Source organism: Crassostrea angulata, chromosome 10 (genome assembly GCF_025612915.1).
Source record: "Crassostrea angulata isolate pt1a10 chromosome 10, ASM2561291v2, whole genome shotgun sequence".
Lineage (NCBI taxonomy): Eukaryota > Metazoa > Mollusca > Bivalvia > Ostreida > Ostreidae > Magallana > Magallana angulata.
Window position 1 is genome coordinate 16,556,776 of NC_069120.1, and position 18,225 is coordinate 16,575,000.

Below are 18,225 nucleotides of genomic sequence, written 5' to 3' on the forward strand. Positions count from 1 at the left end.
AATATATAACAAACGATGACTTTGGAAAATTTCCCTCTCAGATAACACACATTTTACCTGGAACCTGAGAATCAATAATGTTGTGGATGGAGATCAAGGATACTACCAGTGTTATATACAGGAAAACCCAAACATCTCAGTAATACACTATGTTATTGTGGAAGGTAAGTTGAATCAATGCCACATTGTTATTGTAGAGGGTTAGTTAAATTGATGCCATACTGTTATTGTGAAGGGTTAGTTTAACCAATGCCATATTGTTATTGTGGAAAGTAAGTTGAATCAGTGCCATATTGTTATTGTGGAGAGTAAGTTGATTCAGTGTCATATTAATACGGCGGATAGTAATTTGAATCAGTGTCATATTGTTATTGAGGAGTGTGAGTAAAATCAGTGCTATATTGTTATTTTGGAGAGTTAATTAATTTGATGCTTTTTATTATTGAGTAGGGTAGGTTTATTTAGTGCCTTATTGTTTTTGTGGATAGTAAGTTAAATCAGTTCCATATTGATACTGTGGATAGTAAGTTGAACCAGTTCCATGTTTTTGTGGATAGTAAGTTTAATCAGTGCTGTGTTGTTATTGTGGATAGTAAGATGAATCAGTGCCATGCTGTCATTGTAGAGAGTAAGTTGAATTAGTGTCATGTTGTTATTGTGGATAGTTAGTTGAATCAGTGCCATGTTGTTATTGTGGAGAGTAAGTTAAATTAGTGTCATGTTGTTATTATGGAGAGTAGTTGAATTTGTGTCATATTGATACTGTGGAGAGTAAGTTGAATCAGTTCCATGTTTTTGTGGATAGTAAGTTTAATCAGTGCCGTGTTGTTATAGTGGATAGTAAAATGAATCAGTTCCATGTTGTTATTGTGGATAGTAAGTTGAATCAGTGCCATGTTGTTATTGTGGAGAGTAAGTTAAATCAGTGTCATGATGTTATTATGGAGAGTAGTTGAATTTGTGTCATATTGATACTGTGGAGAGTAAGTTGAATCAGTTCCATGTTTTTGTGGATAGTAAGTTTAATCAGTGCCGTGTTGTTATTGTGGATAGTAAGATGAATCAGTTCCATGTTGTTATTGTGGATAGTAAGTTGAATCAGTTCCATGTTGTTATTGTGGAGAGTAAGTTAAATCAGTGTCATGTTGTAATTATGGAGAGTAGTTGAATTTGTGTCATATTGATACTGTGAAGAGTAGTTGAATTTGTGTCATATTGATACTGTGGAGAGTAAGTTGAATCAGTTCCATGTTGTTATTGTGGATAGTAAGTTGAATCAGTGCCATGTTGTTATTGTGGATAGTAAGATGAATCAGTTCCATGTTATTATTGTGGATAGTTAGTTGAACCAGTTCCATGTTGTTATTGTGGATAGTAAGTTGAATCAGTTCCATGTTGGAATTGTGGATAGTAAGTTGAATCAGTTTCATGTTGTTATTGTGATAGTAAGTTGAATCAGTGTCATATTGTTATTGTGGAGGGTAAGTTGAATCAGTTCCATGTTGTTATTGTGATAGTAAGTTGAATCAGTGTCATATTAATATTGTGGATAGTAAGTTGAATCAGTGTCATATTGTTATTGAGGAGTGTGAGTAAAATCAGTGCTATATTTTTATTTTGGAGAGTTAGTTAATTTAATGCTATTTATTATTGAGTAGGGTAGGTTTATCTAGTGCCTTACTGATTTTGTGGATAGTAAGATGAATCAGTTCCATGTTGTTATTGTGAATAGTAAGTTGTATCAGTGCCATGTTGTTATTGTGGATAGTAAGTTGAATTAGTGTCATGTTGTTATTGTGGATAGTAAGTTGAATCAGTGCCATGTTGTTATTGTAGATAGTAAGTTGAATTAGTGTCATGTTGTTATTGTGGATAGTAAGTTGAATCAGTGCCATGTTGTTATTGTGGATAGTAAGTTGAATCAGTGTCATATTAATATTGCGGATAGTAAGTTAAATCAGTGTCATGTTGTTATTGAGGAGTGTGAGTAAAATCAGTGCTATATTGTTATTTTAGAGAGTTAATTTAATGCTATTTATTATTGAGTAGGGTAGGTTTATTTAGTGCCTTATTGTTTTTGTGGATAGTAAGTTGAATCAGTGCCACTTTGTATGTATATGAGAACATTATCACATAATATTTAAGTGGAGTTTGAATTAAGTAATGTATCATTTTGGGCTTTTTTCTTATAATTGGGACATATTTGAGATGGAATCATCTCTGAATCAATGGCCATGTTTCCTGTGTGATCATTAACATCTGTTTGCAATGAAAGCATGTTATGAATCATTAACATTGATTGCTGACATGACCTTGACCCAAATATTACAGGTGCTGATGAAGTTCCCACACATACCAATGGGTCAGCCAACCTCAATGTGACAAGTAAGTGATATCCCATTGTTCAAACTGTGCCTAAATTTAAAATTAATTTTTATTTACGCAAAACTTGATTATTACTATAACAGTTGTTATCTTCTTAGAATAATGAAATAAAATAAATGAAATAAATGACGGTGAAAAGCACTGCTCTTAATGAACAAATCTACTCGATGTATTTCATTGTTTTCATAACTACAAATGTACAGTGCTTGGTTTACTGGAAGTTTAATTTTTCTTTAAAGTAAAAAGGTCGATTGCAATGAAAAACTTTGACAAATACTGATTATCAACTACGGTAATGTTGATAAATGCATATATTGATCGAGTTACATGATAAAGTAAGTCAGATTTTGCCATATTATTTACAGGCTGTTGTATAGATGCAAATGTAAGCAGTTCTTGTTTACCTGTGTGCCACCTCAGCAGCATGCCAACAGACTTGAATGTGTTAACAGCATGTGCCTCGGATATAAACAAAGTGCTCAAATGTGGAACAGGTATGTACAACATCTAACGTGTGTATACAGAGGAGCGTGGTTTACAGGCATACTGCACTAGCTGTTCTAGCCCTGCAGTTAGTGTGCTTGATCCATGTATGCAGGCATTTGTCGAATCACCAGCTTGATCACATGATAGGCCCAAGTCATCAACCAAAGGCAACGCCTATTTCTTGATCAAGTACATGTATTTGCAAAGGACCTTAAAAACCAAGGTTCTTTAGATGCCATGTCATGTCAATGGAAAGATAAAGAACCCTCTATTTATTACAATATCTAAGCACCTAAAGCAAAGGCCATGATGAAATGATCATGGATATTGTATAAAGTCCTAAATCTATATGTTTTATTAAGAAAGATTTATAGAAACTTTTGTACTAATAGATACAAGTACTTTCCTTGTACGGAAGTAGTTGAGATGTGATTACTGTTTTGTAGATGGGATGAACCATGTTGGGTGTTGTAAGAGGCGGGGAGTGGACGACATCTGCCTGGATTTCTGTTACGGAGCTGTTCCCAGTAATTTGGATACACAACACCTGAGTTGTCTGAGCCAGTTACCTACTCTCCTGACTTGTCTGGAGGAAGGAAAGAGTGAGTGTTACAGAATTCACATTAAGATGAAACTCAGAGCAATGAGAGGCATATTTGAAGTGTACTTATAAAGATAGAATATGAATTGAAGGACTCTCTTATGCATTAAATAGAAAATATAAGATATTGAGGATATGAAAACAGTAAGATTGTTTGCTAACAAATATGTCACACACCATCTTTTTTAAATTTTGGTGGTTTGAGGAAAAATTCATATTTTGGTACATGCATAATTCCAACAAATATAAACAGTTGTACATTATTATAAAGTAATTGCTGTCTCCTTTTATCTGATTTTACCTGAAAAAAAATTAAGAGCTCTGCATGCTCATTGGTGGAATCAAAATAATGAATACTTTTGAATTTAAAGAAAGTTTAGTGGTTTAATAGCAAGCCCAAGACAAACTTGTCCTTGGTTCCAACAATTTGCATATGTTGTAATTATTCACTGCAATTTGAAGAAGAGATTAATGAGTATATTAATGAGTTCCTTCGTTTTAAGTGTTGTTGCCGGGCCCTCCTGTTGCGGTGTCTGTGGTACAGAGCGTGTCAGATGACCAGAAGTCCCTGCTGGTGACCTGGAGACCCCCCACACAGAACCCCGACCTTGTGACCGGCTACAAAGTCCTCTACAAGCTGACCTCAGAGACCCACTACAAAAGTGTAAGTATTGTACTATAGTAGTTACAAAGTCTTCTACAAGCTGACCTCAGAAACCCACTACAAAAGTGTAAGTATTGTACTATAGTAGTTACAAAGTCTTCTACAAGCTGACCTCAGAAACCCACTACAAAAGTGTAAGTATTGTACTATAGTAGTTACGAAGTCTTCTACAAGCTGACCTCAGAAACCCACTACAAAAGTGTAAGTATTATACTATAGTAGTTACAAAGTCTTCTACAAGCTGACCTCAGAAACCCACTACAGAAGTGTAAGTATTGTACTATAGTAGTTACAAAGTCTTCTACAAGCTGACCTCAGAAACCCACTACAAAAGTGTAAGTATTGTACTATAGTAGTTACAAAGTCTTCTACAAGCTGACCTCAGAAACCCACTACAAAAGTGTAAGTATTGTGCTATATAATAGTAGTTACAGAGAGCCATGATTGAATTTACAGAAAAACACGGTTATAGCGAACACGCTTATAATGTATTGACACTTACAGCAAAGTGATTTTCATTCCCCTTGACTTAATAATATGCTGTAAACTTTATGAATATAACGAATTATGTTTATTAAGTAAAATGGCCCGTCCCTGGATCTTCGTTAAAAACATGTACATGTTTACCCTTTCCAGTTCTTTATGAAAACTTATTGAAAGTTTGAGAGCAGTTAAAGCAGAAAACTTTCATAATTTTCATGAAAACTGTGAGAGGCATGTTTTGAACTTGAAGCATTGCAAATATATTCAGGTAACAGTGCAATTTTGAAGGATGTCAATACAGATTGTATAATAGGGTCTGATACTCAATAATATCAGAATGATACTAAATTGACCTTTTGCTCACTAATATCTGGTCTGCGTGAATGATCCATCTTATCATATGTCATCCATGTTTATTTTTTGTTTTGTTTTTACCAGACCCGTATTATTGGCACCAGTGAGCTGATGTTCAAGCTGGGGAGTCTACAGCTGGAGGTGGAGTACAGTGTCCGCGTGGTGAGCCTCGGTCTCCACGGATCCAGTCAGCCCTCAGAAACCTTCCTTGTTACCCTGCTGCAAAGTAAGATCATCTGACAAGCTCATGTATGCTAGGCTTCTTGATACATGTGTAAAATTTCCAAAACTAAGATTATAATTCTTCTAAAGGGATTGATTTTAAATTATTAACATATTGTATGATGTCCTTCAAATTCTCTTTGAAGCACAACCAAAATCAGAGGTAGAGGCCGACATTCTAGGTAAGGGAATAACTGAAATACGATCACCTTATAAAATTTTTCGAGTACACTGTACCATTCAGAAGAAAAGGCTATAGTTTCCAGTAATTGTTTTTATTATAAGATTGCTGTTCAAAGAAGGGAGTGAGTGATCCCTGTATATCTAAACTGTGTAAACCAGACCTGCTTACCAACGTTCCGCCGGTGGAGATCCTGAGGTGTGATGCAGACTTTGACAAAGTCCAACAGTGTCTCGTAGGTAGGTATCTGTGCTGTGAAAATGCATATCTATCATCTTCTGTACTACACACTTCTCCATGTAATTACTGGCAAATCTTGCACTGCAAATGAACAAAATTTCAATTTTTTTGTTTAGGACAGAGAGATCACACTCCATGTTGTAAGAGGAACAGTCTGCCTGATGTCTGCCTGCCTCTCTGTGCTGGACAAATCATGAATAATTCCGTGGACTACATATCTTGTGTCATTAGGATGCCCATCATCAACGCCTGCATCCAGGAAGGCAGAGGTCAGTTCTAGCATTTTTGAGACAATGTATGTGCATATGTAGTGGATGATTACTAGCACAGGCAATAAGAGCCCTGCAATAAGGATGAAATGAATCAATTGCTAGATATTTTAGGATTTTTAATTTCAGGGATGTTATTTTAATATCCAGAAAAGACTAAAATTAATATATGTAACAGTACATTTCAGCATTTCACTTTCTCTCATTTTTCCTTTTAACTTTTTGTTTATCAGATGTTCAGTTGTTTATGTTCTTGAAAAAACCTTCATGTATTTTAGAATAGTAACGGGTATTTTTTGAAAAGGACTGAAAACCATATTTAAGCTCTATAGCAAAATTTAAATAATGGTATGCAATTACAGATATTTTTTGTAACAAGATATCGAAATGAAGTTAAGGGAATAGGCCAAATAAGCCAATTTATTAAAATACATCTGTATACGTGTACCTTGCAGCTGCCATTCCTGGACCACCTATCAACATCACTGTACTCCCAGGTGTGCGAGAGGCGGTGATTTCTTGGGATAATAACGGAGCAAACGCCACCATGTACACTCTACTGTACAAACAGAAACAAATGAATACATCTTCCTGGATTAAAGTAAGAAAGAGCATATGGCACAGATACAATTCAGTCAAATCCAATGTAATTATCACATTACAGATTGTAATTAGGAATCTTCTCATAGTCAATTCGGCAGTAATTAGTCTGGAAGTACATGTTTTTACCAATGGTTCTTGAAGTGTAACTACATTATACATTTTCATGGAGACCATGAGATAGATTTTGATTTTCGATGTTTGGCAGTCTGAGTAATCAAATTTTTAAAGAAGATTATATCTCAGCTTTGATTGAAAGCATTGTCCACCTCAAAAAGTATCAAGAGTCTTATTTGAATTGTTTAATTTTCTATTTTCAAAGATGGCAGTTTCTTCCTCACCTTTACTGCTGAGGGGTCTCTATCCTGGGACACTGTATGAATTTAAAATGGCAGCGGCCAATGAGTTGGGCTCCAGTTTGCTTTCTTCTTCAGTGGTGTTCCTTACGTATGGTATGTGAAGAAAATTCTGGGCTATAATGAACATTTTGATATAAACTAAAGTACAGTTTGTGTACAACATGCTAGTTTCACTTTACAGGATAAGAATTATGATATTCATACTAGCAAAAAAATAAGATCAATAATATTAAAATAAAATCAATATATATTGTACATGTATATACTTATAGAAATATCTCCACTGTGCAATATACACATGTAAACCAAAACTTCTCCAACCCTTGTATAATATAAACCCGAGGGGTGTGTAATAAAATTTATTACACACCCCTCTCTGGATATATTTGATTGTTATTACAAACTACTTTCCATTAATCATTGGTTACTATGACATAGAATTTGTTGTGTGTGGTTAAGTTCTGGTGTTGGAGTATTTTTTGATATCAATACTACATTAACATGTAAAATGCACATTTTTCAGATGCTTTATATTTTGTTTTACAGAAAATGTTATAACTACACCAGCTCCTACGCAGCCTAGTGGACTCCATAACTTAACAGGTCAGTAGAGAGAGTCAGGAAGGGATAGAATAAATACACAGTTACCTGTATCAGGTCTGTTGCATGATAAACATTGTTGTTGAGATCAATAGATGTAAAAGTAAGGAGGGCTGGATGGCTGTGGCCATTTTTAGACTATATTTACCTCCTTATAAAGAAGTGCTCTTTATAAACATTCAGAAAAATATTCAAAGGACATTACCGTATAAGATATGGGCCTTATATGGCCCAGAAAAACGAACATCATCAATTAACTGTAATTTTTTGCTTCCTTTGTACTGATATACATATGAAGTTTTTTCATAATTTTCATTTTGATCCAAATGCCCACTCTTTTGAAATATGACATAAATAGTTAGCCTTTTCCCACCATTTTCTCATTTTTAGCATAAAACAGATTGTTTTTAAGCAGTCTTTCTTTCTGAAAACATTGAGCAATTGCTTGAACAAACAAAATATTTTCATCAAAGATGTATGTATTCAATCTATATGTGACAAAAAGTTTGTTCTTGTTCAAAACGCTTGCTCTATATTTATCGTTCATAAAAAGATAAGAAAAATGTCAAATTTTGACTGATTTTGCTTGAATTACAAATACAGTGTCACTTCCGACATCATATACTGCAAGTGAGTGTAAATAAACCAAATAAATAGTTGAAAAACATATACTGGTATCAACTATTCCAAAAAATAACATAACAATTCAATGTACCTGAAACACATTTAAACTAGATGCTGTCATTAGACAGTAATACCCGCACCATGTGTTTGCCCCTAAATAACACTGTTTTGTACCAGTTTAATTAAAAATGAAGGCTACATGCAAACTCCGGTAATACATTTAAAAATTATAATTTTCATAACTGAAGGATGAGATCCCTGCCCATATGATAATACACATCGTGACATAAGCAGCACTTTATGTGCAATTTGGGGTAGAACTGTTTGCAGTGAATTTTCAGTTAATCAATAATCTTAACATTTTATGTCATAGGAAGTATAATGGTCTACCACGGTATATAATTATTACAAACAAAATTAAAAATTAAATTATGCCCCCTCCCCGTGGCGGTTGCCGGTTTTAGATTTGCTTCTGTGTGCCTACATGAACATCATCGTGTGCACAGATTTAGAGAAGGGGTGGGAGTGAGGGGTCCAGACCCCCCCCTCCCCATGAAAATTCGTAAATTACCAAAAATACACCTTGGACCCCAATGCTCTTACAGACATGTAAACGCTCTAACCCATTTCGCTTCAATGTAGGTAACATTATTTGGGGGGTAAATATTTAATCAATATTCAACATACTTTATTGTTTATCTCAATAGGAAGTATACATGTACATCACAATATGCAGGTGTCCTGCACCACCTTAAAGCTGTTATTTACCTAATAAAATAGTGCAAGTGGATTTGAAGAATAGGTCATAAAAATACATGCATGTTACAAATGACTGATCTTTGTCTGAAGTTACGTACACAACACAGGTTTGCATGTCTCATTAGCGGGTCTTATTTTTACCCAGCTCTTCGATTAGATGGGTTCCCGTGTATATATACATGGGTGTTGCTAAAACGCGGAACGGAAAACGGAACGGAAGGAAAACGGAAAATCTTATCTAATGTTATTTACCTCATAGATTTGTTAAGTATGCTAAAACGATATACTTTATGTACCTTTTTAATTTTTTTTGAAAGATTAGCAATAATAGATTATTTATTGAAGAATATTTATTTCCTCAAAATTAACACTACATGCATTGACCACTATATTCTGTCCCAAAATATCCTCGATTCACTTTTTGCTGTATATTTATATATACCTCAGGGTTCAAGCGATTTTCTTTTAGAAGCATTAAACATTCTCCTTATTCTTTCTTTAAATCGTCCTCTCTAGCTTATCAGCTGGTATAAATACACGGCTAAAAATAAAGAAGTCTACGGGGTTTTGCATTTTAACAGACCCGGATGATAGTGTTGAAAAATTGTGCAAGGTCTTCTGAGTGACTTCCAAATGGAGAAAAGATGTCAACATTTTCCATTATAAATCGTCCAAATGTGCTGCATGAATATTTTGGGATCGACAGACTATAGTCCCAATATATAATCGGAAAATCAAACCAGGCAACGTCTCTCTATTCTGATCATATGTATATAGCTGCTGGAAAAAACAACTGCTTAGTAATGCAAACGTAAACAAAATTGCATTGCTAAAAATACTAGTTTCACAAATTACTAGTTCCACAAATTACCGGGTATTTTAATGTTTATTGTATTTTAATTTTTTAATGTCGTCAATCCTACATTTTTTTTCTTCCATCTCAATGATACTGTATCGTCTGTATGATAAAAGATCGTCTAGATCACCGAAAATTCAATTTTGATGTAAGTATATACATGTACATCATATTTGAAAATAATATGAAAATACTCAAAACACGCATAAAACGCTTTCACTAACTGCGTACGTTACGCTAATATGCCAGCAATACCATATAAGAGAAATAAGTAAAAAGTAATAGCTAATTTGCTCGTTTAATCATGTTTAAATGTTTCACAATTCGTATACATTTGATTTTTCCGTTTCGTACTCAACTAAAGCCGAATGAATACAATGCTATAATTGATAGACATTCATATGAATATTAATAAGATAGCAACATGTTGATAATCATTCATTAGATATAAATAAAAGATACAAAGTAAATCGTTTCTGGCCAGTCTATACCCTTTTTAAGCGATAAACGTGATGATATTTTCCATTCCGTTCCGTTTTCCGTTCCGCGTTTTAGCAACACCCATACATGCATGTCTGTGTGTTTTCCGTATGCAGAAAAGAACTACGGTAGTTAAGATCAGCTAAAGGAATTCATAATTGTGTTTTAATTGGATTATCATTATGATGTTGACCAATTTAGGTAAGCATAATACATGTACATGTAGTAGCAGTAGCACAATATAATAAGATGCCAGCATGGGATTAACTGATTAATGCCAGTATACAATACACATGTATATAAGTTCTACTTTCACTTTCTAAATGTAATCTCCCTTTGACAGCATACTGTATCATCATCTTTTAATATTTAAATAAGCTTATCATCGTTATCTATCCTATCGCATTTGTAAAGTTTCTGTCATTTTAGTTGCAAAAGTTATTTTTTTTCATTTGTCAGACTGCATGCACTGTTGAGTTGACCCCATATTGACCCTGTATAAACAATTTCTTATTAAATTTGTGTATTACATATGTAAGTAAGTGTAGACACTTATATTTTTTATATGAGTAATAATAGGAAGGAAGGAGTATTTCTTTCTTAATGTATTATAATGCATCAAATACAATGTAGGTCATGACCTTATGGGACTGTTCTGACCCCATGAAACAGCAAAATACAAAATATCTTTTAAAGTCATTATGATGCATCAACTGGTGTAAAGTACATTAATGACCCCCAGGTGTTGTCTTTAAACCCCCCCCCCCCATCCCCCCGCCTTTATGAAATAGGAAATGATATGATACACTGTATATTTTGTTAACTTCTGAGATCTGAGATCCTCATCCCTAGCTAAACCGTTTGATTTATTTTTGCTCTTTGTGTCATTGCGCGTAAAATTGTATTGTAAGATTATGCCCCCTTGGAGACACCCTGACATTTTAGAACTAGAAATAATAATGTATTTTATCTTATTCATATGTTATACAGTAGTGTTTGATCCATGTGGGTAATTCCTAGCCTAATGATGTCACTGCTTTGTTTAGGAGACTTTACAATTGCCCCAAATAGGTGAATACACATGGCAGTGATGCATATAACATTTTGTTTATAAATCTTAAAAACTGAATTAAGCAATTTCCAAAATGTTAATGTGAATCACGAGAGAAAAAGCAATCAAGAAATGATTTAAAATTTTTTTACTGTACACATGTAAGAATGTATTAAGAAGACTGAATCTTTATAAGCAGGTTAGATTGGGGGGGGGGGATGAATGTGGAGTATAAACATTTATAATTTGAATCATTTATTGTTATTAATTAATTTTAACTTGTCAATGAATACTACTTATTGATCCCAAGGTAGAAATATGACCTCTGATCGTATCTCAATAGATCATTTGTCAATTATGCAAGGTGTAATGTAATTTTTTTTACAAATAACATTTTTTACCAGTTTATAAAAGTTTTTAGACACCCAAATCATATTTTGATTTTAATAGATTATTCGACAAGGAAGGTGGGGGGGGGGGGGGGGGGGGGGGGGGGAGAACAGTTTATATTTGAGTTTGTTTGGGAGTGGGGGTTCCAAGTCATATATTTGACAATTTTTTAATGTAATTTAAAATAAGACTAAGCCATACTACAGTCATGAACATGAATAGTATAGAACAAAACACAAACTAATACATATACATGTATATATACATAGGAAGTATTACAAAACAGATGATTGATCTATATCTGGGTTCTTAAATTGAATCATATATCATGTACATATTATATTATTGTTTCTTTGTTCAAGACATTTAAGATGGTATGTAGGTCATGATCCCAAGTGCTCTTCCTGAAATTATCAAATATCATAAAAACCATTGAGATCCCCTCCTTAATCCAAAGATATTATTCCTCCTTAGGTCATGCAGGCGCATCAGATCATTATGGCATGTAAGTCATGACCCTAAGGGGTCATCCTGACCCCCTTAGAATCAGAAATTGTCAATTATCTTTAAATTATTGATGTTTGATGATCCTATCTCTATTTAATCTTTATTAATTATTAAGTCTCCTGAATGAAGTTTGGAGACTTATTGTTTTTGTACGGTTCTTAATACATGTATATATTCTTCATCTTTTTCTTCTTTCCCGCTCTGAACTTGTTTCTCAGAGATGGCTGAACATAATTGTACAAAACTCTAGGATATGATAGGCCTGCAAATCTAGTTGTGCACCCTGGTTTGATTTTTCTCATTTTGGGGAGGGGGGGGGGGGGGGGAGGGGGGTGTCAAAAGGGTGTGGGGTCTAACATTGAACCTTGTAGGAAGAATCATAGACTCTATTGTAAATGGTAACTTGAAAACAGACAAAGATAATAATATAGGGTTTTCATAATCATATATTGGCTGTTACTGGCAATATATAGGGTTTATTAGATCTGACCCCTGGGGTCATCCCCACCCCCCAGGAATTTGAAATTACCATTTATCTCAGAAACTGTTATAATCATGACCCCTAAACCATATATATTCATGTTTCTGATGTCAAGGGGCATCAAATGTTATGTAGGTCATGGGCCCTGTGGGTGGTCCTGACGCCTTCAAACAGCAAGTCCCTTAATATCTTCAAAACAGTTGAGATCCCCACCCTTAAACCATATATATTCTTGTTCCTTGTGTCAAGGTGCATCAAACGGTATGTAGGTCATGGGCCCCGGGGGTGGTCATGACCCCCCTTGAACAGGAAGTGCCAAAAATCTCGAAAACGGTTGAGATCCCCACCCCTTAACCATATATATTCTTGATCCTTAAAGGGCATCAAAAGGTATGTACCGGTAGGTAATGGGCCTCAGGGTTAAATTTAATTTTTCAAAACCGTAATGCACATCTATGGAACAGTTCCTTTCATATCCCAAGATATGATGTGTCTATCCATTAAATCATAAAAGGAGTTCTAGGATCTATGTTTTTTTTGAAGTGATAAACGTCAATTTTCTGCTACATTTTGACTTTCTGGATGACATTTAAATTTTGAAAACCTAACTGCACATCTATAGAACAGTCCCTATCATATCCCAAGATATGATTGTCTATCCATTAAATCATAAGAGGAGCTCTTGGATCAATGTTTGTTTTTTAGTGATAAACGTCAATTTTCTGCTACTTTTTGACTCCCAGGATGAAATTTAAATTTTTAAAACCTTATTGCACATCTATAGGACAGCCCCAATTATATCCCAAGAGATGACGTAGCTACTCCAAAAGTTGTATGAGGAGTTCTGGGAACCATATTTTTTTTGCCAAAAAACGTCATTTTTTGTTGCCCACTGATCCCCTTAATAAAAAAAAAAATTCTGGAACCTGATCATGCCTCAATATGACACCCCCAATCATATTATAGATGATCATTTGGCTACTGCTTAAAAAAAATGACGTTTTTGAAACCAGTTTTTTTGTAAAAAAACGTCATTTTTTAGCCATTAAATGACCCCCAGGACAAAATTGAAAATTCCGAAACCTTATTGCGCATCTATAGGATACCCTAAAACATATTCCAAAAGATGATTTGTCTACTTTTTAAATGTAGGAGGAGTTCGAGGAAGAAGGTTTTTTGTGAAAAAACGTCATTTTTTACCAATTATTTGACCCCCAGGACTAACAGAGAATTTTTGAAACCTTTTTACAAAACAACATGATACCCCAAATCAAACTCCAAGAGTTCAGTTTGCTGGTTTATAAGATGTAAGAGCAGTTTGAGAAAGTAAAACGTGACAGACGGACGGTCGGACGGACGGACGGACGGACAGACGGACGGACGGAACAGGGTAACAACAATATACCCGAACTTTCTTTAGAAAGTGCGGGTATAAAAATGCCAATATAGGGGCAAAATTTGACTCGGGAATCATAGATATTGTACCGGTAGTTCTTTTAAAGCTGAAATATTTGGATTTTTTATGACAATTCTAATTTTTAAAAATTTTTATACATAAATAAACAATGTTAACAGTCAGCATGTTGTACTTTCAATTGCAGCTTGTTGTTCAGAGAAGAATGTGAAAAGTGAATGCAGGAGATTGTGTTCCTTTGACGTGTTGGGTGCTGGAAGTCTGGACTTCAGCATCGCTCTGAGCTGCATGGACCAACTGGCTCTCATCATTTCTTGTGCCTCTGGTAAGTGGTGTGACTAGATTTAACAGATTGTTTAAAAACCTTTTATTGATAACTGTGTTGACAAGTACATATAAATGATAACATAATACTTTACATAGATTAAGTCTATTGAATCTTAATGGTACACTACAAAAAACTGGTTAAATGATAGTTACATTGTTTATACATGTTGTGTGTCATGCACTGTTTAATTAAAGTTCAACTAATCATTTTTTGGGAATCATGGAATAGGTTTTATAAAACCTGTGTTGTACTAGTGTGAATGCATTCATTTTTTACACAATGCAAGGGGAATAACTCTCATGTAGTAAAGTGCTGTATATCATTTACCTAGTGTGTAGCTCTCTCTTGCTGCCCTAGTTTGAAGAGTGATTAAAAGGACATTGATTCTAGTTTTATATTGCAACTGCTTGATGTTGCATTGGACATCTGTGAATGCGATCTCTTTATCTCCATTCTACCAACTATGTGTATGTTGAAAAGTGTATACTTAAGATTAACCTATGATGAACAGGTTACAAACTTTTATACATTTAGCTTTGAAAGGCTTTGGTTTTATAACATACCGGTATATGAAGAATGATACACGGCAGTCATGTTCTTTTTTACTTTTCCAACCGTTTTAATGCAATAAAGAACCTACATGTTGCAACTTTGTTAAAAGACTAGATACTTTAGTGAAATCCCTTTTAACTTCCATTTGATATAACATATGAAGAACAGAAAACACTCAATCGATATAAAATAAAAATGATACTTTGATGACTCATGAGCTGAGAATCGGAGAACTGTTCGTTATAAAATATGTTAAATTCTTATTATTTCAACTTTTTCAAAAAATGATTTGATTGTTTTGCACCCAGTGAGATTTTGACCTGTGTGTTTCCAGATGGCCGGGACCATACTATGTGCTGTAAGGAGTCCCTGGTCCCCTCAGCATGTGACAATATTTGTCAGTTCTCTCAACATGATGAACTGACTGCAGACTTCATCACATGCGTTTCCTACACTGGGATAATTGCTAACTGTTACCGAGAAGGATTAGGTAATTTTCTGTTAATTAGATACCTCATAGCGTTATTGTGTTATTTGTTTGGCCTTGACGGCACACTTCAATGATCTTTCTTTACATAACTGACCAATATTACAGCTACACTTCCGAGACCGCCTCAGAATTTCAGGGTACTGAAGTCTACATCACACGCTGTGTACCTAGCTTGGCAACAACCCAAAGCTACCAGTACTCGGATAGAGAGCTACTCCGTCATCTATAGCAGCAGTAACCAGACAGACCAGAAAACGGTGAGCTCAAGTTCTTCTCAGTCAATGTATCACTCTAATCTGTGATTTGCTGGTGGCTCTTATTTTGTACGGAAGGCTAAAATTATAAGGAAATATTGAGGCTGTTAAGAATTTGCTTTTAATCACAATATATGTTAGGTAATAGAAAATGTTTAAAATCAATTATGATAAATCATTAAAAAAATGATCAAAATGCTGTGAAATTGTAAAGCAAGTGCTTACAACTGTGATTCTTTGTTTGGCATAGTTGAGCTACATAGATTCATCTATGTTTATTTTACTTTTAACTAAGAGCATTCAAGACATTGGAAAGATGTTTTTTGTCTTTGCAGGTGTCTACAAAGAATTTGGAGTTAATTGTCAATAACTTGAAGCCCAACACGAATTATATTTTCAAAGTGGTATCGGTCAATGAGAATGGAACAAGTGCTCCAACCCCAGAGGTTCATATCCTCACCAAAGCCTTCGGTCAGTGACTCTGTCAGAGTGGGATTAAAGAACAGAAATATCTCTGTAATGCTAGTTGTATGTGGTCACGTACACTGAACTCATTGCATGAAGTTTAAGCATGAGGAATGAATTCCATATGATTTCTTTTTCACAGATGATGGCACACAACAGAAGAAGTGTAATTTCACCGTAAAGAATGACACAAACGTCAAGACAAAGGATAATTTTCAGCCAAGGATGTTTTACGGAACACAAGAAGAATGCCAAAAGTATTGTGACATTCCTCTCTGTATAGGCTACACTTACTCCAGACAAGATAAGGCATGTGTCCTTTACATGAACAAAGCATCCCTCATACCCTTCCCTCAACCAGGCATAGATTTCTACAACCACACCTGTCCTACCCGTAAGTTATCATAGATATTTCAAGAAGACCAGATTTTTTTGAAACAATAGTAAAGTATATAACAGGTGGAATCATTGCAGGAGAAAATGCACATAGCCAGGGGACTGAAGTTTTGTGTTTTTTTCTGCATTGTCCACAACTGTTATACTATTCATCTGGGTTTTTTTGCATGTCACAAAATTTGCAAAAAATGGGAAATGTGGAAAATTTTTTTATTTGCGTTGGTCATTTATTGCGATTTAAAAAGATGCGTATTGAATATTTTGCAATGTAGAAGTGATCGTGAAAAAAGCAAAATAAGATCATCGTAAAAATTACCAGATAATCTGTACATGTACCAGCATGTACCATCTAAAAAGCATTTTATAGTTTAAAATAACTCCTAATAAATAGCAATTATGATGATAAAAATATGAACTTAGTTGGTCACATCATCAACTTTTTGTGATGCTCAAAGGGCTAACAAGTATGTAGAGAAATTGAATTCTCAATTTTTGTATACAAATTGATTATGAAATGAGCACGGACAAAGGTGCTTTCAGTTTAACATTTATGTTTCAATGTTTATCTTCAGCTCAGAACATCATCCCCCCTGGAAACGGGAGTTTGCAGTTCCATAATAGAACAGGTATGTACCGGTAAATGTACTGCAACACTGTATCCCAATCTCAGGAACCAATGGATGTTAAGATAATTCCTTTATTAAATTCAATCTTAAATGATACATGAACCTGAAATTAATGAGATACTTGTATATTAAAGTGTGTTTTATATTTGCATATGTTTATGCCAAGTACTGTATCCTTTATATGCTATGAAACATACCGATACATACTGTTACCTGGTTTAAATGAGATATATACATGCTACATATATTCATTTTTAAAATGTGAACCATTGTATGTACTGGTAATGACTGTTTTTAAGGAAAGGGAAATGAATGCAAGATATAATCCATTCAGCTGTTGCCTACTTTCAGACTGCTGCCAGAAGATCAATGTGACAGACAGCTGTATGGAGGCTTGTGTGACTGGGAACTTCCAGAGCGTGTACCAGTGTGAGGCAGACTACTCCAAGATACTGACCTGTGCTTCAGGTATTGGTTAATTTTTCCCCATAGCTATTGCATTAAGTATATGATTATGGTACAATGTATTTGCTATGTATATTAATTTCACCTGTCTTTGTCAGATGGCCGTGACCACACCTCCTGCTGTCAAAACCTGCAAGTTCCCGAGAGCTGTCTTGGGTTCTGTAAGGGGCACCTGGTCCCTACCACAGGCATACAGGCCCTGTGTCTCAACTACATCCCCCGCTACGTCCAGTGCTTCGTGAACGGGACAAGTAAGCATCAAGTAACACACTGATGGGACCAATATAATGGCAATGTTTTAAGAAAAGGCATCAAAATGATGTGTTAAACATAGGGCTCTGTCTAATGACACACCTATGGAATAAATGTAGTGCTTGGATGTGGTTTCTAACTATAGCATAATAACTGATGGAGAACAAGATCTTATTAAAGACAAGCTGGCATGTCAACTGAAAGTGATGACATGGTATAATCAACAACTTGTCATTTGGCATTTCATTTAAAAAGAACGGAATAAAGTACAGTCCGTGATTGAAAATTTAGTTGAGATAGAATTGATATCCATTCACTGTGATAGTCAATGATAGGAAGTACCTTTTAACTGAGCAGCTTTGACAAGTAATTGTGTTAAAATTTATACCTG

General features: G+C 34.7%; 1 protein-coding gene across 2 annotated transcripts in view; it reads left to right on the forward strand.

Moving 5' to 3' along the window:
- LOC128165373 (uncharacterized) overlaps nucleotides 1-18,225 on the forward strand; it is a 37,710-nt gene that overhangs the window by 7,233 nt on the left and 12,252 nt on the right. Inside the window, exons 5-24 of one of the 2 annotated variants that reach the window (XM_052829839.1) lie at nucleotides 42-164; nucleotides 2,332-2,385; nucleotides 2,751-2,879; nucleotides 3,318-3,473; nucleotides 3,976-4,136; nucleotides 5,058-5,199; nucleotides 5,342-5,377; nucleotides 5,481-5,615; nucleotides 5,733-5,885; nucleotides 6,341-6,486; nucleotides 6,808-6,937; nucleotides 7,391-7,447; nucleotides 14,194-14,331; nucleotides 15,221-15,376; nucleotides 15,482-15,633; nucleotides 15,966-16,101; nucleotides 16,238-16,489; nucleotides 17,064-17,117; nucleotides 17,469-17,585; nucleotides 17,681-17,833. In XM_052829839.1, the coding sequence (XP_052685799.1) occupies nucleotides 42-164; nucleotides 2,332-2,385; nucleotides 2,751-2,879; nucleotides 3,318-3,473; nucleotides 3,976-4,136; nucleotides 5,058-5,199; nucleotides 5,342-5,377; nucleotides 5,481-5,615; nucleotides 5,733-5,885; nucleotides 6,341-6,486; nucleotides 6,808-6,937; nucleotides 7,391-7,447; nucleotides 14,194-14,331; nucleotides 15,221-15,376; nucleotides 15,482-15,633; nucleotides 15,966-16,101; nucleotides 16,238-16,489; nucleotides 17,064-17,117; nucleotides 17,469-17,585; nucleotides 17,681-17,833 (2,580 nt within the window). Of the gene's footprint in view, nucleotides 1-41; nucleotides 165-2,331; nucleotides 2,386-2,750; nucleotides 2,880-3,317; nucleotides 3,474-3,975; nucleotides 4,137-4,165; nucleotides 4,539-5,057; nucleotides 5,200-5,341; nucleotides 5,378-5,480; nucleotides 5,616-5,732; nucleotides 5,886-6,340; nucleotides 6,487-6,807; nucleotides 6,938-7,390; nucleotides 7,448-14,193; nucleotides 14,332-15,220; nucleotides 15,377-15,481; nucleotides 15,634-15,965; nucleotides 16,102-16,237; nucleotides 16,490-17,063; nucleotides 17,118-17,468; nucleotides 17,586-17,680; nucleotides 17,834-18,225 lie in introns of those variants that run through there. The other variant, XM_052829840.1, reaches the window with a different exon arrangement.